The 17,443-nt window shown below is 40.9% G+C and overlaps 1 protein-coding gene across 1 annotated transcript in view; it reads left to right on the top strand.

Annotated features, from left to right (window-relative positions):
* The first annotated feature begins 3,127 nt into the window (after positions 1–3,127).
* Positions 3,128–17,443, top strand: part of LOC128685694 (uncharacterized protein C2orf42 homolog) — a 72,821-nt gene continuing 58,505 nt past the window's right edge. Inside the window, exons 1-2 of the mRNA XM_070088121.1 lie at positions 3,128–3,401; positions 11,229–11,441. Coding sequence (XP_069944222.1) covers positions 11,229–11,441 — 213 coding nt within the window. The 5' untranslated portion in view covers positions 3,128–3,401. The remainder of the gene's footprint in view (positions 3,402–11,228; positions 11,442–17,443) is intronic.

Below are 17,443 nucleotides of genomic sequence, written 5' to 3' on the forward strand. Positions count from 1 at the left end.
GTTAATCTGTTCTAGGCATAAGTTGGGGTCTGTGTTGCTTAGTCCATCTTCCCAGCTTATATCGTTTAGGACTTGATTTACTTGGTCCCACTTTATGTTCTTGTTATTAAAGTTGAATTTGGTGAAGGCTCCCTCGTGACTAATCTCATTTTGTCGGTCTGGGGCTCCGCGCATACATGTCTGAACGTCGATTATGTTGTGATCTGAGTATATTGTTTTTGATATGGTGACATTTCGTATCAGATCATCATTGTTAGTGAAAATGAGGTCTAGTGTATTCTCCAGTCTAGTAGGCTCTATTATTTGCTGGTTTAAGTTGAATTTTGTGCAGAGATTTAAAAGCTCTTGCGTGTGTGTGAGTTCTCGTCACTGCTGCCTCCTGGTGTTATCACTGCAACAACATTATTTGCTATATTCCTCCATTTTAAGTGCATCAAGTTGAAATCCCCAAGATGTTCGGGACAGGAGCTGGCAGATTTTCCAGTCAGTGGTCAATTTTTGACAGCTTTTCCTGGAATTGCTGGGACGTTTCATCCGGAGGCTTGTAGACTACCACAATGACTAGGTTTTGGTTCTCGATCTTTACTGCTAAAACTTCCACTACATCATTTGAGGCATTAAGCAGTTCTGTGCAAACAAGTGACTCTGCGATATACAGGCCAACCCCCCCGCCCTTTTGCCTGTTCACATTGTCGCGTCTGTATAGGTTGTAACCTGGGATCCATATTTCGCTGTGAAAGCCGCGAACATTGCACATGCCTCTGCAAGCAGTCCACAGATGAAAGGTATTTTGTTGTTCGTTGCTGGCTTTAGACCCTGTATATTTGCAAAGAAGAATGTCATCGGACTGGTGGTATTGTTGGTACTGGGGGGGACATTTTTTTCCGGCACTAGTATCTGTATCTGTTTGTTTGGAGTGGAGGCCATCGACTGTGATTCCACTCCAGAAATGACTGGATTTGGCGTACGATTTCCGCCATTTCTTGCCAGGTTTTTTTCCTTCCTGGCACTAAAAAACCCCTCCCTCTTGAGTGGCTGTGGCTAGCCACACCATACCCATCCTGTGGGCGGTAGCCACACCATATCCATCCTGTGGGTGGTAGCCACACTATACCCATCCTGTGGGCAGTAGCCACACCATACCCATCCTGTTGGCGGTAGCCACACCATACCCATCCTGTGGGCGGTACCCACACCATATCCATCCTGTGGGTGGTAGCCACACTATACCCATCCTGTGGGCAGTAGCCACACCATACCCATCCTGTGGGTGGTAGCCTCACTATACCTATCCTGTGGGCAGTAGCCACACCATACTCATCCTGTGGGCGGTAGCCACACCATACCCATCCTGTGGGCGGTAGCCACACCATACCCATCCTGTGGGCGGTAGCCACACCATACCCATCCTGTGGGTGGTAGCCACACTATACCCATCCTGTGGGCAGTAGCCACACCATACCCATCCTGTGGGTGGTAGCCACACTATACCCATCCTGTGGGCAGTAGCCACACCATACCCATCCTGTGGGCGGTAGTCACACCATACCCACCCTGTGGGCGGTAGTCAAAAAATTACAGAGGTACGTAATGGGTCCAAGAACTGGACCCCAAAGTTATAATAGCTGAACTAGTTACAAAGATAATGAACTCCAAGTAGATCTGGTCACAATCATGGCAAGTTACAAAGGTAATGAATCAGTCTCACTCCTATACATTGTTAACGTCCCCACCCTGCCACAAAGCTAAGGCATTGTGTAGTTTTAAAAATAGGTTACATAAATACATGAGTGGGTGTGGGTGGGTGTGAGCTGGACCTGACTAGCTTGTGCTACTAGGTCTGATGCCGTGCTCCTTCCTTAAGTGGAAATGACCTGACTAGTTGGGTCATTGGTCTAAGCCTGGGGGTGACATGGACCTGCTTCTCATGAGTCATTAGGCCTGCTGCAGTGTTATTTCTTTCTTATGTTCTTATGTTCTTAAATTCCTCCTTATATTTCTTAAGAATTCTTGAAAACAGTTCATCAGGGCCTGATGACCTATTCGGCTTCATTATATCTACATGTATGAGGACCATGTCACTGGAGTATACCTGGAGTATACCTGGAGTATACCTGGAGAGTAATTCGGGGGTCAACGCCCCCGTGGCCCGGTCTGAGACCAGGCCTCGTGGTGTATGAGGGTACTTAATGATATTGCGTAATTTATTTTCGTCTTGACCATTATAATTATATTGATTTCTGGGATTTTATTTGTGTCCTCTTGTGTACAGAGAAAAGATAAGTGATGAAAATGATACACATTTCTTTGTTACAATGAGTTCTGTTATAACACTCCTTTAAATAGTGGGATTTTTTAATAAATGCGACTGGAAAAGTGGATTGAAAATTGAAAGTATATAGTAATAATATAATAGTTTTTTCTACAAGTACATGTACAAGGTATACAGTCCTAGCTGACATCAGTGACATACTACTACATAGAAAGCACCTTGTTATGCAGACCATTTCAGGCAATTTAGGTCAATTTTGTTCTGGGATGCGACCCACACCAGTCGACTAACACCCAGGTACCCACTTTACTGATGGATGAACATGGACAGCCGGTGTAAGGAAACACGTCCAATGTTTCTTCTCTTGCCGGGAATCGAACCTAGACCCTCAGCTTTTGTCACCAGGCCATGGGCCTCCGTGGAAGGAATGACTTTCATAGAATGTGCTATTCAATTTTGGATTGACTTTTCCATCTGCATTTGCACAATAAAAAGCAATGTATGGAATAGTTTTGCAAGAGAGAACTGACTATACTTATAGTAAGCTGACATGAGTTACATTTTAGTGGGCATATTTTATCTCTAATTTTATTCCAATATAACTGGAAGAAGGCGGATTCGCTCCCTCCCTCCCTTATTCACCTGCTCACTCTATCTCGCTCCTTCACGTACTAATTTCTTCTCTTACTCACTCACTGAAGTACGTACTCACCTACTGATAAGGGGCCAGGAGCTGAAGCTCGAGCCCTACAGCCACATATAAGAGTGTCCTTGCTGCTACCGGTGTTTAAGTTTAGCGGGTTATGACGTGTGAGTCACGTGACAATATTCGCCATGTTTACTCCAATGGTGATGAGCGATTCATGTTCCTTGGGCGCCATTGTTATACAATGTCAACAAACAACTCGTGAAGCCCTAAGTCTTATCTAGAGCAACACCACCATCCCACTGTGTGTATACCACCATCCCACTGTGTATATCAGTGTGTATATCAGTGAGGCAAGACAATGAGAGTGATAATACATGTGGTGCAGCCATAGGGAGGAGAACCTCCAGGAAACCTCACATATCTCACCAATAAGAAGAATCCATAAGTCTATATTTTATTCTATTGTAACATTGCTGCAAGGTTAGTTAGTCTTTTCTTAACTAACAGTGGTAATAATGGCTGGTTGTCACGTAAATGGGGTGAAATAAAGTCTCCATTTAAATGTCTTATTATTTGTCTTTTATGAGTTAATTACGTTAATTTACATAATTTACTTTATGTGCCCATAACGTGTGTGTGCCCACAACACCATTATAAAAAAATGGTATATTTTTGATTATCAAAGGTAATTTATACAACGTACAATAATTATACTAGTGTACCCGTGACTAAGTAAACTGAGAAGGTTTACGTCTACACCTTGACAGTAATTTAAAATTCAATGCATTGATTCTTTTGGGATTATCCTGGATAATTTACACGTGTTATTAGGTACGATAATTGCACTTATGTGTATCTGTGCCTAAATAACCACTTTACTTGTTAATAATACTCAGTTAATAACACTCATCCAACAAATAGAACTGCAGACACATTCATCACCTTCAAAACTACCATTAGAAAACATCTTATCTCCCTGATACACCCCGTCAGCTAACTACACGAATACCACCTGGTGGTTCACACTTACACTCACTCACTCATTTGACCATAAACAGAAATATTAATCTCAATCATAAAATAATGAATCCTAACTAGTCATAAGTTGGCCTGTGATACTCCAATACTGAAACTATGTATTGTGCCTAAACAAAAGCATTCACATTGCTAAACTCACAAACTAGTATTTAATCACTTAGCCATAATACCAACTTACCTCATAATTTGTAATATTTTAAAATTAAGAATTAAACTAAGTCTGCCCGAAATGCCTAGCCATGCTAGGTGTTCTAGTGGTACACTCTGTAATCATTATTTTACTACATGTAAACCACACAATAACCAAATTCTGTAAACTCAGCATTGTAATCCTTATAGAGAATAAACTTTGAATTTGAATTTACTTTGCTTTACTTTACTCACTAAGAACACTCATCCAACATATATCTATGGTCTCCAAAATAGAGGACATTCTTTTTAAGATTTGTTACTAGGATAACCCAAAGAAGTCACTTAGACTTCTTTGGGTTATCCTAGGTAATTTATACATATGTATAAACCACAGTCGGAGTCCCACAGGGAAGCGTCCTTGGACCACTCCTCTTTCTCATCTACATCAGTGACCTACTGAATGCATCACAGCTTCTCAAACCCATATCATTTGCATATGACACTACATATGTCTTCTCTCACCCAAACCCAGTCATACTCGCCAACACAGTCAATGCCGAATTGCAGAAAATATCTGCGGTGATGATGATGACTAATAAACTTACACTGAATACTGATAAAAGCTACTTCATTCAGTTTGGAAGCAAAGCTGCAAATGTTCCACTTAACATAACGCTAAACGGATCATCAGTCACAAAACTCACAGAGGGAACATTCTTAGGAATCCACCTTGACAGTCGCCTCAGGTTCCAGACACATATGCAACAAAAAACCAAGAAAATCTCTAAGACTGTAGACATACTATCAAAGATATGATACTATGTTCCACAATCAGCTCTCCTTGCACTGTATCGTTCACTCATCTACCCTTATCTCACATATGGAATTTGTGCCTGGTGATCAACAACATTAAATCACCTAAGACCACTAATAACCCAGCAAAAGGCAGCAGTCAGAATGATGACAAATTCCCACTCCTGCCAGCATACTCCACCAATATTCAGAAGTCTAAATCTGCTCACCATTAAGAACATCCATACTTATTCATGTGCCTACTAAATACATAGAACAATACATGCAAACATAAACCCTCCACTCAAACTTTTCCTCACCAATCTAAACAGGACACACGACAATAACACAAGACGCAGATCTCTTTTTGATGTACCCCGTGTCCATATCACACTGTGTAAAAACTCTGCACATAAAGGGCCCCAAAATTTACAATTCATTACCAGAAAATACCAAAGTAACCCAGTCTGAAAACCAGTTTAAGACTCTTCTCAAAAGTCACTTAACACCTTGACTGTCGCAAACCCCTTTCTGAAACTGTCATTCTGTCGCAAAATTTCAGAAAAAAAAAAAAATTATTTTTTCTTATGAAATGATAGAGAATCTTTTCTCGATGGTAATGACACCAAAAGTACGAAATTTGGTCGAAAGCTCATGGAATTACGCTCCCGCGAAGTTAGTGGTCTTGGCGACATATACGCATCGGCGATTTCGCCGACTTTGAGCCCTGTTTTTGGCCAATTTCGTTGTTCCAGTTGACCAAACTCATAGCTATTTCTTTAGAACTCCATTTTTTCTATCAATTGAGTGCAAGAAACCGCCCATTTGCCGATTTGAAGTACCCAATAAAGTGGTCAGAAATTGGCAATTTGGCCAATTTCACCCAAATTAAAAAAGATGCCAGTTTCAAAATAGGGTCCAGAATAAAGAATGTAGACATACTTGGCACTAAAATAACATATTCTCTGTTCATTAGTCACATCTCTAGGCCCCTCTTATACAGTGGACCCTTGCCTAACAATATTAATCCGTTCCTGAGAGCTCAACGTTAGGCGAAATTATCATTAGCCGAATTAATTTTCCCCATAAGAAATAATGGAAATCAAATTAATCCGTTCCTGACACCCCAAAGTATGAAAAATTTTTTTTTTACCACATGAAATATTAATTTTAATACACACAAACTGAAGAAAACATGCACAGTTACGTGACACTTACCTTTATTGAAGATCTGGTGATGATTGATGGGATGGGAGGAGGGGAGAGTGTGGATGGTGTTAATGTTTAGAAGGGGAATCCCCTTCCATTAGGACTTGAAGTGTCAAGTCCTTTTCTGGGGTTACTTCCCTTCTTCTTTTAATGCCACTAGGACCAGCTTGAGAGTCACTGGACCTCTGTCGCACAACATATCTGTCCATAGAGGCCTGTACCTCCCATTCCTTTATGACATTCCTAAAGTGTTTCACAACATTGTCAGTGTAATAGTCACCAGCACGGCTTGCAATAGCTGTGTGAGGGTGATTTTCATCAAAAAAGGTTTGCACTTTAAGCCACATTGCACACATTTCCTTAATCTTTGAAGTAGACAACTTCTTCAATTTCTCTATCCCCTCCTCCGGAGCAGTTTCCTCAGGTCTGGCCTCTTGCTGTTGAAGATGATCTAGCAGTTCATCAGTGGTTAGTTCGTCATTGCCCTCCTCCACCAACTCTTCCACATCCTCCCCACTAACCTCCAACCCCAAGGACTTCCCCAATGCCACAATGGATTCCTCAACTGGCATAGGATTCCCAGGGTTAGCCTCAAACCCTTCAAAATCCCTTTTGTCTACACATTCTGGCCACAGTTTCTTCCAAGCAGAGTTAAGGTCCTCTTAGTCACTTCCTCCCAAGCCTTACCTATAATGTTTACACAATTGAGGATGCTAAAGTGATCTTTCCAAAACTCTCTTAGAGTCAATTGAGTTTCTGAGGTCACTACAAAGCACCTTTCAAACATAGCTTTTGTGTAGAGTTTTTTGAAGTTTGCAATGACCTGCTGGTCCATAGGCTGCAGGAGAGAAGTGGTATTAGGAGGCAAAAACTTGACCTTAATGAAGCTCATTTCCGCAGAAAGTCACTCTGCCACGTCTGAAGGATGACCAGGAGCATTGTCTAATACCAGGAGGCACTTAAGGTCCAATTTATTTTCCAGGAGGTAATTTTTCACAGTGGGGACAAATGTATGGTGTAACCAGTCATAGAAAAAGTCCCAAGTGACCCATGCCTTACTGTTTGCCCTCCACAGCACACACAAATTAGCCTTGAGGACATTGTTTTTCCTGAACACTCTGGGAGTTTCAGTGATACACCAATAAAGGTTTCACTTTGCAGTCACCACTAGCATTTGCACACATCAACAGAGTAAGCCTGTCTTTCATAGGCTTATGTCCTGGGAGTGCCTTTTCCTCCTGAGTAATGTAGGTCCTGCTTGGCATTTTCTTCCAAAACAGGCCTGTTTAGTCACAATTAAACACTTGTTCAGGTTTCAGTCCTTCACTGTCTATGTACTCCTTGAATTCCTGCACATATTTTTCAGCCGCTTTGTGGTCCGAACTGGCAGCCTCACCATGCCTTATCACACTATGTATGCCACTACGATTCTTAAATCTCTCAAACCAACCTTTGCTGGCCTTAAATTCACTCACATCACCACTAGTTGCAGGCATTTTTCTAATTAAACCCTCATGCAACTTCCTAGCCTTTTTACATATGATCGCTTGAGAGATGCTATCTCCTGCTATCTGTTTTTTATTTATCCACCCCAATAACAGTCTCTCAACATCTTCTATCACTTGTGATCTCTGTTTCGAAAACAAATTTGCACCTTTGGCAAGAACAGCTTCCTTGATTGCCGTTTTCTTGGCCACAATAGTAGCGATGGTTGATTGGGGTTTTGTGTACAACCTGGCCAGCTTGGAGACACGCACTCCACTTTCATACTTAGCAATGATCTCTTTCTTCATATCCATAGTAATTCTCACCCTTTTTCCTGTAGGGTTGGCACTAGAAGCTTTCTTGGGGCCCATGCTGACTTATTTTGCAGGTGCAATCACTAAAAAGGCTGTGATGATATGAAATGCTCCAATTGTATGCTTGGAAGTGACCGCGGTGGCTGGCTTGTAAACACTGGCACCCACGGAACAAGTGAGGTGGGCTCAGGCTGCACGTGGACGCGTCTCAAACGAATTGCGTTGAGCGAGTTTTTTAGCGCTAGCCGAGGCAAAATTTTTGCGTTAAAGTGTATCGCAAGGCGGATTTAATGTTATGCGATGCGTTCGATAGGCAAGGGTCCACTGTATTACTATTGCTTTCTGTTTTGATTTTTTATTCATTCAAAAAATCCAAAATTTACTGTTATGCAGTCTACTGCATTATTGTAAAAATGGTATAAATAATATCAGTGCACTAGTGAAAGAATGTTAGACTCCCCAGTTGACGTATATTGGACGTGTGGTGTGATTTGCTTATTCCTGAACATTGGTAAAAATCGAACATTTCCGCTACTTTGAGCTCAGTTTCAAGGTTGTTTTCGTTGTGAAACTAATCAAAATCATCTACTTCTGTAATATGTTTTCCATTTTATCACGTGAGACCATGAAAACGAGAATACAATGATAAATACTATACAAAATACACTCAAAGTCGGCGTTTTAATCCAAAAAAACGGTCAGTTTTTTTATTTTCTCATTATGCACTGCGTGCTGCAGGATTTTTTTTATGTGGTGCACACTGACCACACAGACCCATTCTCTCACATGTGGGCCTATCAGCTTTCTCCTGCTTGATTTGAAGCCGCTGGAATTTATGCGTATTAATACATCTGAAACACTGGCTCGTAAGATGTATATATACAACCAAAACAGTCAGGGTTAATCACCCTAGACTAAATACTCAATATTTAACACTACTAATAAATCTACCAATTACCTAAATCTTAAAACTTCATAACTAGACAACCAAGCTCATATATTGACAAATTTCCATATAGAAGTATACATACCTACCAAAACCAATATTACCCTTCACCAAATTGTAGCAGTCTCATACTGTAAACTACTGAAAACTACTGAATCATGTTTCATGAAAAACATTTTTGAATACATGAATATATCCTTTGGTTTGTTATACATTATATTCGCTTATTATTAATAGAACTACTCTACAATTATGATAATTTCTTTAGTGATAAGTAGTCAGTATGCCATTAAATTAAGTCAGCCCATAATGCCAAGACATAATAAAGGCTCTCTGCACTGCAACCCATCATTGTAAAAATATAATCTCAATGTACTACTTGCAAAGAAATAAATGGATTTGAATTTTGAATTTGAATAGTAATTTTAATCATCTAAACTTGTGTAATTGTACCTAAATAAACTTATATATCTGTGGTATATGCACCTGGGATCCACTACAGAAAATCACCTAAAGCCAGTAATAACTGTTGTATGAATGCTCTTAAGTTGGTGCTGTTTAATACTCACCCTCTCTCTTCAGAAGTTTAAACTTAATATGCAAAACATTCATTCTTACTACTGTGCATACTATATGTACAGGACAGTCAATACAAATATAATCCCTGCTCTGAAACTCTTTCTTGAGAGCTGCAACAGAACTTGCATGCAAATAAGTAAGTTTATTCAGGCATAGGTACATATAAATATAGTTACATAAATTATCATACATAGCAACACGTGTAGATTACCTAAGTGACTTATTTCTACTGGGGTCCTTGTGAAGCATGATACACTATACAGTTATCTCTTTGATGTCCTGTGCTTTCAACTTGAGTAAAAGCTCGATTTGCATAAAAGGTCCCAAAATCTAGAACCCTTTACCAAACAATTTCAGAGGTTCCCTATCTGCCAACTGCTTCAAAGCTGTTGTTAAAAAGCAAACTTACCCTAATATGATTCATGATATAGTATATTATGTCAAATTCATCTTTGAAACCTGCCTATTGGGTTTTTGTCCAGGACCCCAATGGAAATAATTCACTTCAACTTTTTTGGGTTATCCTAAGTAATTGACATATATGCTTCTATGTATGATAATTTATGTAACTGTATTTATGTGTACGTGTACCTGAAAATAGGTGAAAGTCAAATATTTCTGCTACTTTGAGCTTAATTTCAAGCTATTTCTGGTCCTGAAACCAACCAAAAATTGTTTCAATAATATATCTTCCATTCTATCAAATGATACCAAGAAATATCCAATAAAACCATTAAAACATGAGAAAACCCCTTAAAATTGCTATTTTACACTATATACAGGGTCAGAGTTTTGCTTTTCCTATCATGTACAGCATGGGGCAGGATTTTTTTTTATATTCAAAACACTCAACCTACTCACCATACAAAACATCCATACTTATTACTGCACCTATTACATACATAGAACACTTAACTCTGATATTAACCCTCCCCTCAAACATCTCCTTGCCAACCTCAACAGAACACATGACCATAACACAAGGCACAGATCACTCTTTGATGTTCCTCATGTCCATCTCATGCTATGCAAAAACTCAATGCACATAAAAGGCCCTAAAATGTGGAATTCATTACCTGTAAATATAAAAGAAACACTACCTGTTTATAAATTCAAGTCTCTTCTCAAAGATCACTTATTCACTCAAAACCAAATAAATACTGAATAACTGAACCTTATAAATTGTATATCCTATATGTTACTCACAATTATATCACACAAATTTTAAACCTAGGACCCAATCTAACTTTGTTATTTTTTTAAATACACTACCTAACAGAATACTCCATTCGACTGAATGTACAGCAATGCATGCAACCATATGACCTCTCTTTGTAATACTCATTTGTGCTTTATAGTTATCTGTTTACAATAATGTTTTATCACTGATTTCATCATTGCTTAGTTAATCTTAAGTTAATTTTAAGCCAGCCCGTAATGCTATGCATATAAGTGGCTTTGGCATGCTGCTCTTACCTGTATTTTTTTGTACCTCTGTATGTATGCTAAAATTACTAAATAAATAAATAAATAAATAAATAAATATTGTGTACACTCACCACACATACCCATTCTCTCTTCTCTAGGTCAAAATTTACCACTCAGCTTATCTGAGAGCTGAGCTCATGACATAGAACTACATAAGGGAACCCTGGCCTCAGTGATATTGTTCTGTGTGATGACCACTGAAAGGGTTAAGAGTTAAACTAATGATCTAATTGTTTCAAACACAATTAAAGTTGCATCATTGCAACAATGTTTTAATGATCCTGTGAGGGAATTTATTGTTGAGTTTAAACTCGTATTTTCCAGATGCCACGAGAGGACAAGCGTGCTACCTTCCTGACGGACTTGGGAAGGGCTACTATGCGGGGTGTTCGCAGATGCCACAAATGTGGCACCTTGAATGGTACTCGAGGATTCTCTTGTAAAAACAAGTCATGTGATGTTATTTTTAAGGAAGCTGGCGAAAAGAGAAAATTATCTACAGAGGCGTGTAGAATTATAGCTGGTGCAGATGCTCAGGTAGGAGAATGTAAGCATGAGTTGAACCAGTCTGTCATCTCACTGATGTACTTATGTCATTACATGTGAAATCTCATGTTTTATTTACCGTATTTTCCCAGCATATAAGACACATTTTTTCCCCACAAAAAGTCTTGGAAAATCACCCTGTGCCTTATATGCTTGTGCACCTTATATGTTAGAAAATACAGTACATATATATGTCAATATCTTTTATGCTTTTATATGCTGTACCTACATGTGTTATAGTAGATTGTGCTGCAGCTTTGAAGCCTTACACATTGACCTTAACTTTACCAGTGTTTGAGAGGGTTGACCTCCTGATCCTGAGCCTCTTAAGGATATCATTGCAATCCATTGTTTAATTAATCTTAAATTTTATTGGCACTAGATAGAGATTAGGTTCATCACCTGGATTCCTTGAGTGTTGAGCTACAACTTTTGCCCCTGATAACGATTTACTTATTTGTGGTTGAGGAATTTGAGTTCCAGTTTCTAGGCCTGACACAGTGACCCCAAAATTTGCTTGTGATTGAATGTTTACCTCCAGTGTCAGGGCCTCCTGGAGGTCTTGAGCTACAACTGCTGGATCTTATGGGGGACAGAGCACTAGCTCCTGAAACTGTTGAGGGTAGTGACCTACAGTTGCAGATCCTCTTGAGAGTTTTGAGCTGTTGTTCCTGGGCCTCTTGAGGTTTTTGACCTACTACTCCTGGACCTTTTGAGAATGTCAAATTAACACTCCTGAGCCTCACAAAGGAGTTAAACTATAACTCCTGGACCTCTTTAAGGCATTGAGCTACAGGTTCTGTGCCACACCGGGGAAAGGGAGTAATCAGTTCTTCGTCCCTGATAGAATAGAAGGCCTCGCAGACCAACTAACTGACATTAGTACAAATCCCATAGATTTCGATAAGGAAATGGATAACATGCCCACTCACTCAGCACCTGTACCAAATTTACGGAATGCCCTATTTATAAAGAAGTGGAAAGTACCACCAGCACAAGCCCTCTGTATTCTTTGGAGAATGAGCTTAGATCTAGGTGAAATACCAGAGACCTTAAAGACTGCAGACATAGCTCCTTTGCATAAAGAGGGCAGTAAAGCACTAGCTAAAAATTACAGACCAGTAGCCCTAACTTCTCACATCATAAAAATCTTTGAAAGAGTGATAAGACGGCAGATTACAAATTTCATGAACCAGCATAACCCAAACCAGCATGGTTTTAGAGCAGGGCAATCATGCCTGTCACAGCTACTGAACCATTATGACAATTACAGAGGCATTGGAAGACGACCAAAATGCATATGTGATTTACACAGATTTTGCAAAGGCATTTGACAAATGCAATCATGGAGTGATAGCACACAAAATGAGGGCCATGAGCATTACGGGGAAGGTAGGTGAATGGATTTCTGGGTTCCTAACGCACACAACACAAAAAGTAGCAAACAGAGCAAGATCCAGCATCAGTGATGTAAGAAGCTCAGTGTTCCAAGACACTGTCCTGGCACCTCTGCTGTTTCTCATCCTCATAGCAGACATAGATAAAAACACTAGTCACACTTAGGTATCATCATTTGCAGATGACACTAAAATAAGCATCAAAGTCACTACTGTAGAATTTGTTGAAGTTTAATATGTTTATTATGCACCCCCATACCCATCCTGTGGGTGGTAGTCAAAAGATTACAGAGGTACATAATGGGTCCAGGGACTGGGCCCCAAAGTTTTGATAGCAGAGCAGGTTACAAAAGTAATGAACTCCAGGTAGATCTGGTCACAATCATGACAAGTTACAAAGGTATTTATAGATTACAGAGGTACGTAATGGGCCCAGGAACTGGGCCCCCAAAGTTTTGATAGCTGAACTAGGTACAAAGGTAATGAACTCACAGGTTACAAAGGTAATGAATCATGTAAGTAAATTTACTTATTTAAATTTATACATGGCTACAATCATGAACAAATTAGAGAGTAATGAGCAGTTCACACGTTCACACCCGGTCACAGCTGTAATGAGTTATCAGTGCAAATATTAATTGTTGGGTCGGTCGGTGTGTGTGTGTGTGTGTCTCTCTCTCTCTCTCTCTCTCGCTTTCTCGCTCTCTCTCGCTCTCTCTCTAGCTCACTCTCGCTCTCTCTCTAGCTCACTCTCGCTCTCTCTCTAGCTCACTCTCGCTCTCTCTCTAGCTCACTCTCGCTCTCTCTCTAGCTCACTCTCGCTCTCTCTCTCTCTCTCTCTCTCGCTCACTCTCTCTCTCTCTCTCTCGCTCACTCTCGCTCTCTCTCTCGCTCACTCGCTCTCTCTTGCTCTCTCTCGCTCTCTCTCGCTCTCTCTCGCTCTCTCTCGCTCTCTCTCGCTCTCTCTCTCTCGCTCTCTCTCTCTCGCTCTCTCTCGCGCTCGCTCGCTCTCACTCGCTCTCTCTCGCTCTCTCTCGCTCGCTCTCACTCGCTCTCTCTCGCTCTCTCTCGCTCTCTCTCGCTCTCTCTCGCTCTCTCTCGCTCTCTCTCGCTCTCGCTCTCTCTCTCTCTCTCTCTCTCGCTCTCTCTCTCTCTCTCTCTCTCTCTCTCTCTCTCGCTCTCTCGCTCTCTCGCTCTCGCTCTCGCTCTCTCTCTCAAGCACACACACGAGTACAAGCACTCACACACACATGAGTGCAGAAATAATTATGCAAACACACACACACGTGGTAATGCTTTATTTACAGGGAGCAAAGTCAGCGTATTTTTACAGAATGGTCTGTAATGTACTACTGTGGATAAAATACTTGGACATTTCTGAGTGAGTTGTCTCTAAATTCATTAATTTTATCGCACTCCAATATATAATGACGCAGCGTGTGACAATAGTCCATTTGGCAAAGTTTGCATTTTGTTTGGTCTACATCTGGTGGTGGTGGTTTAACCTGCCAAAGATACTTGTAACCCAGCTGGAGGTGGGCGGTAGTGACATCCAAGAGGATGCTGAAAAATTACAGGAAGACATAAGCAGGGTTTTCCAGTGGGCAGTGGAGAACAACATGACATTCAATGGTGATAAGTTCCAGCTGCTTAGGTATGGAAAGATTGAAGAACTCAAAAGGAATGCTATATCCAAAACTCGAGAGTCCCCAAATAGAATGTAAGGAACACGTAAAAGACCTGTGAATAATTATATCAGCTGACCTTTTTTTTTTAAAAACCATAAGACAAAGATCACGACAGTCAAGAAGATGATGGGGTGGGTATTGAGAACTTTCAAAATAAGGGAAATAATGCCAGTGGTGACACACTTCAAATCTCTAGTGCTCTCTCATTTAGAATATTGCTCAGTGCTTATGGTCCCATTCAGAGAAGGAGAAATATCAGACCTGGAACAAATACTGAGATTGTTTATGGCTCACATTGAGCCAGTAAAGCACCTAAATTTGGGAATGCCTTCAAATCTTGAACATGTACTCATTGAAGCAGAGGAGAGATAGATACATGATAATATATATCTGGAAAGTACTCTAGGGTTTGGTCTGAAATCTGCACACTGCCATAACATACTGGAGTGGGAGTTTTGAGACTCTCAATCCCGGCCGGGGTATGATCAGAAACATGGGTGGAGCAAGTGTAGAAGCCTTCAAGAGGAAACTGGACAAGTATCTTCACCAGGTGCCAGATCAACCAGGCTATGATGGATATGTGGGGCAGCAGGCCTCCAGTAGCAACAGCCTGGTTGACCAGGCAAGCACACAATGAGCTTGGCCCATGGCCAGGCTCCGAGAGTAGTGAGACTCGAAACTCTTCAAAGGTATATCAAAGGTATAAGAAACTCACAATTAATTCTCTTTAAAATACAGTGGACCCCCGCATAGCGATTTTAATCCGTGCAAGAGGGCTCATTGTTATGCGAAATGATCGGTATGCGAATGAATTTTCCCCATAAGAAATAATGGAAATCAAATTAATCCGTGCAAGACACCCAAAAGTATGAAAAAAAATTTTTTACCACATGAAATATACATTTTCCTACACACAAAGAGAAGGATACATGCACAATAGAGTAGTACATGCACAATATATATTGTGCATGTACTACTCTACTAAATGAAGAATAAATGACACTTACCTTTATTGAAGATGCAGCAATGACTGATGAGACACTGTGTCCTGGGAGTGCCTTTTCCTCCTGAGTACTGTAGGTCCTGTTTGGCATTTTCTTCCAGAACAGGCCTTATCACACTGTGTATGCCACTACGATTCTTAAATCTCTCAAACCAACCTTTGCTGGCTTTAAATTCACCAATATGAGCACTAGTTCCAGGCATTTTTCCCTGTTCACCTGGGTGTTAGTCGACTGGTGTGGGTTGCATCCTGGGAGACAAGATTAAGGACCCCAATGGAAATAAGTTAGACAGTCTTCGATGACACTGATTGTTTTGGGTTATCCTAGGTGGCAAATCCTCTGGGGTTAATTGTTTCTTGGTATTCTCAATAAGCCACACCAACAACGGTGCTACAGCAGCAGCAGCAGCAGCTGACAGTGATACAGCAGCAGCAGACGATGCTACAGCAGCAGCAGACGGTACTACAGCAGCAGCAGACGGTACTACAGCAGCAGCAGCTGACAGTGCTACAGCAGCAGCAGACGATGCTACAGCAGTAGCAGACAGTACTACAACAGCAGCAGACGGTACTACAGCAGCAGCAGCAGCAGCTGATGGTGGTACAACAGCAGCAGCAGCTGACAGTGCTACAGCAGCAGCAGACGATGCTACAGCAGCAGCAGACGATGCTACAGCAGAAGCAGACGGTACTACAGCAGCAGCAGCAGCTGACGGTGGTACACCAGCAGCAGCAGCTGATGGTGCTACAGCAGCAGCAGCAGCTGACAGTGCAGCAGCTGACGGTGGTACAGCAGCAGCAGCAGCTGTACCACCAATAGTAGCGATGGTTGATTGGGGTTTATTATACAACCTGGCCAGCTCGGAGACACGCACTCCACTTTCATACTTATCAATGATCTTTTTCTTCATCTCTATAGTAATTCTCACCCTTATTGCTGTAGGGTTGGCACTAGAAGCTTTCTTGGGGCCCATGGTCACTTATTTTGCAGATAAAATCACCAAAAACACTGTAATAATACGAAATGTTCCGATTGTATGCTTGGATGTTACCGCGGAGGCTGGCTGGTAAACAATGCCACCGGCGGCACATGTGAGGCTGGCTAAGGGCACACATTGGACGCGTTTTTGAGCGGTATGCGAGGCAAAATTTTTGCGATAAAAGCGAGCGGTATGCGGATTAAACGTTATGTGATGCCAACGGTATGCGGGGGTCCACTGTAATTAATTGACTTCTTATGCAGGAAGACCCTGTGTACACAGAAGGTTAGGTTCTGGGCTAATGCTCTAAAGTGAAAACTGCTGTAAAGTGAATTGTATCCTTTTTTCACTTTCAAATGCATATATAAGCCTGAGAACATGTTTACACTATCTTCTATTAAGTGAGCAATATAGCTAGGCCTAAAAAAAATGCATATACAGTACACACATTACTTAAGATATTTTCATCCTTACCTTATAGTGAGTTGGGAATATATTTATTGTAGGAAGTCTGAATGCAGGAGATCCTCATATTACATGGATTTATTTGGCACATTTTGGTTATTACACAATTGAAAATTTTTGGCATTAATTTATACCACACTATAAAATTAACTTAACACGGTTCGGTTTGCGGGATGGGAAAAAATTTGGAGCATTGCCCATGGGATATTTCCCTGGTTCAGGCCACTGCCTGGCTGTGGGTGAAACCACTGTCTCCACAGCAAAGGATCGCTTCACCTTGCTCCTTTGCGGTAATGCTTTAAAAGGTGTAGATAAAAACACCTTACCAGTAATTTGGAGGTTAAACCATTCAGCATGGGTGACAGAGGAAATATTTATTGACTGGTTTAAGCATCACTTTATTCCTGAAGTCAAGTTTTACCTTCACAGCAAGAACCTTGCATTCAAGGTTCTCTTTATT

The sequence above is a fragment of the Cherax quadricarinatus genome, chromosome 23 (genome assembly GCF_038502225.1).
Source record: "Cherax quadricarinatus isolate ZL_2023a chromosome 23, ASM3850222v1, whole genome shotgun sequence".
NCBI classification, from domain to species: Eukaryota; Metazoa; Arthropoda; class Malacostraca; order Decapoda; family Parastacidae; genus Cherax; species Cherax quadricarinatus.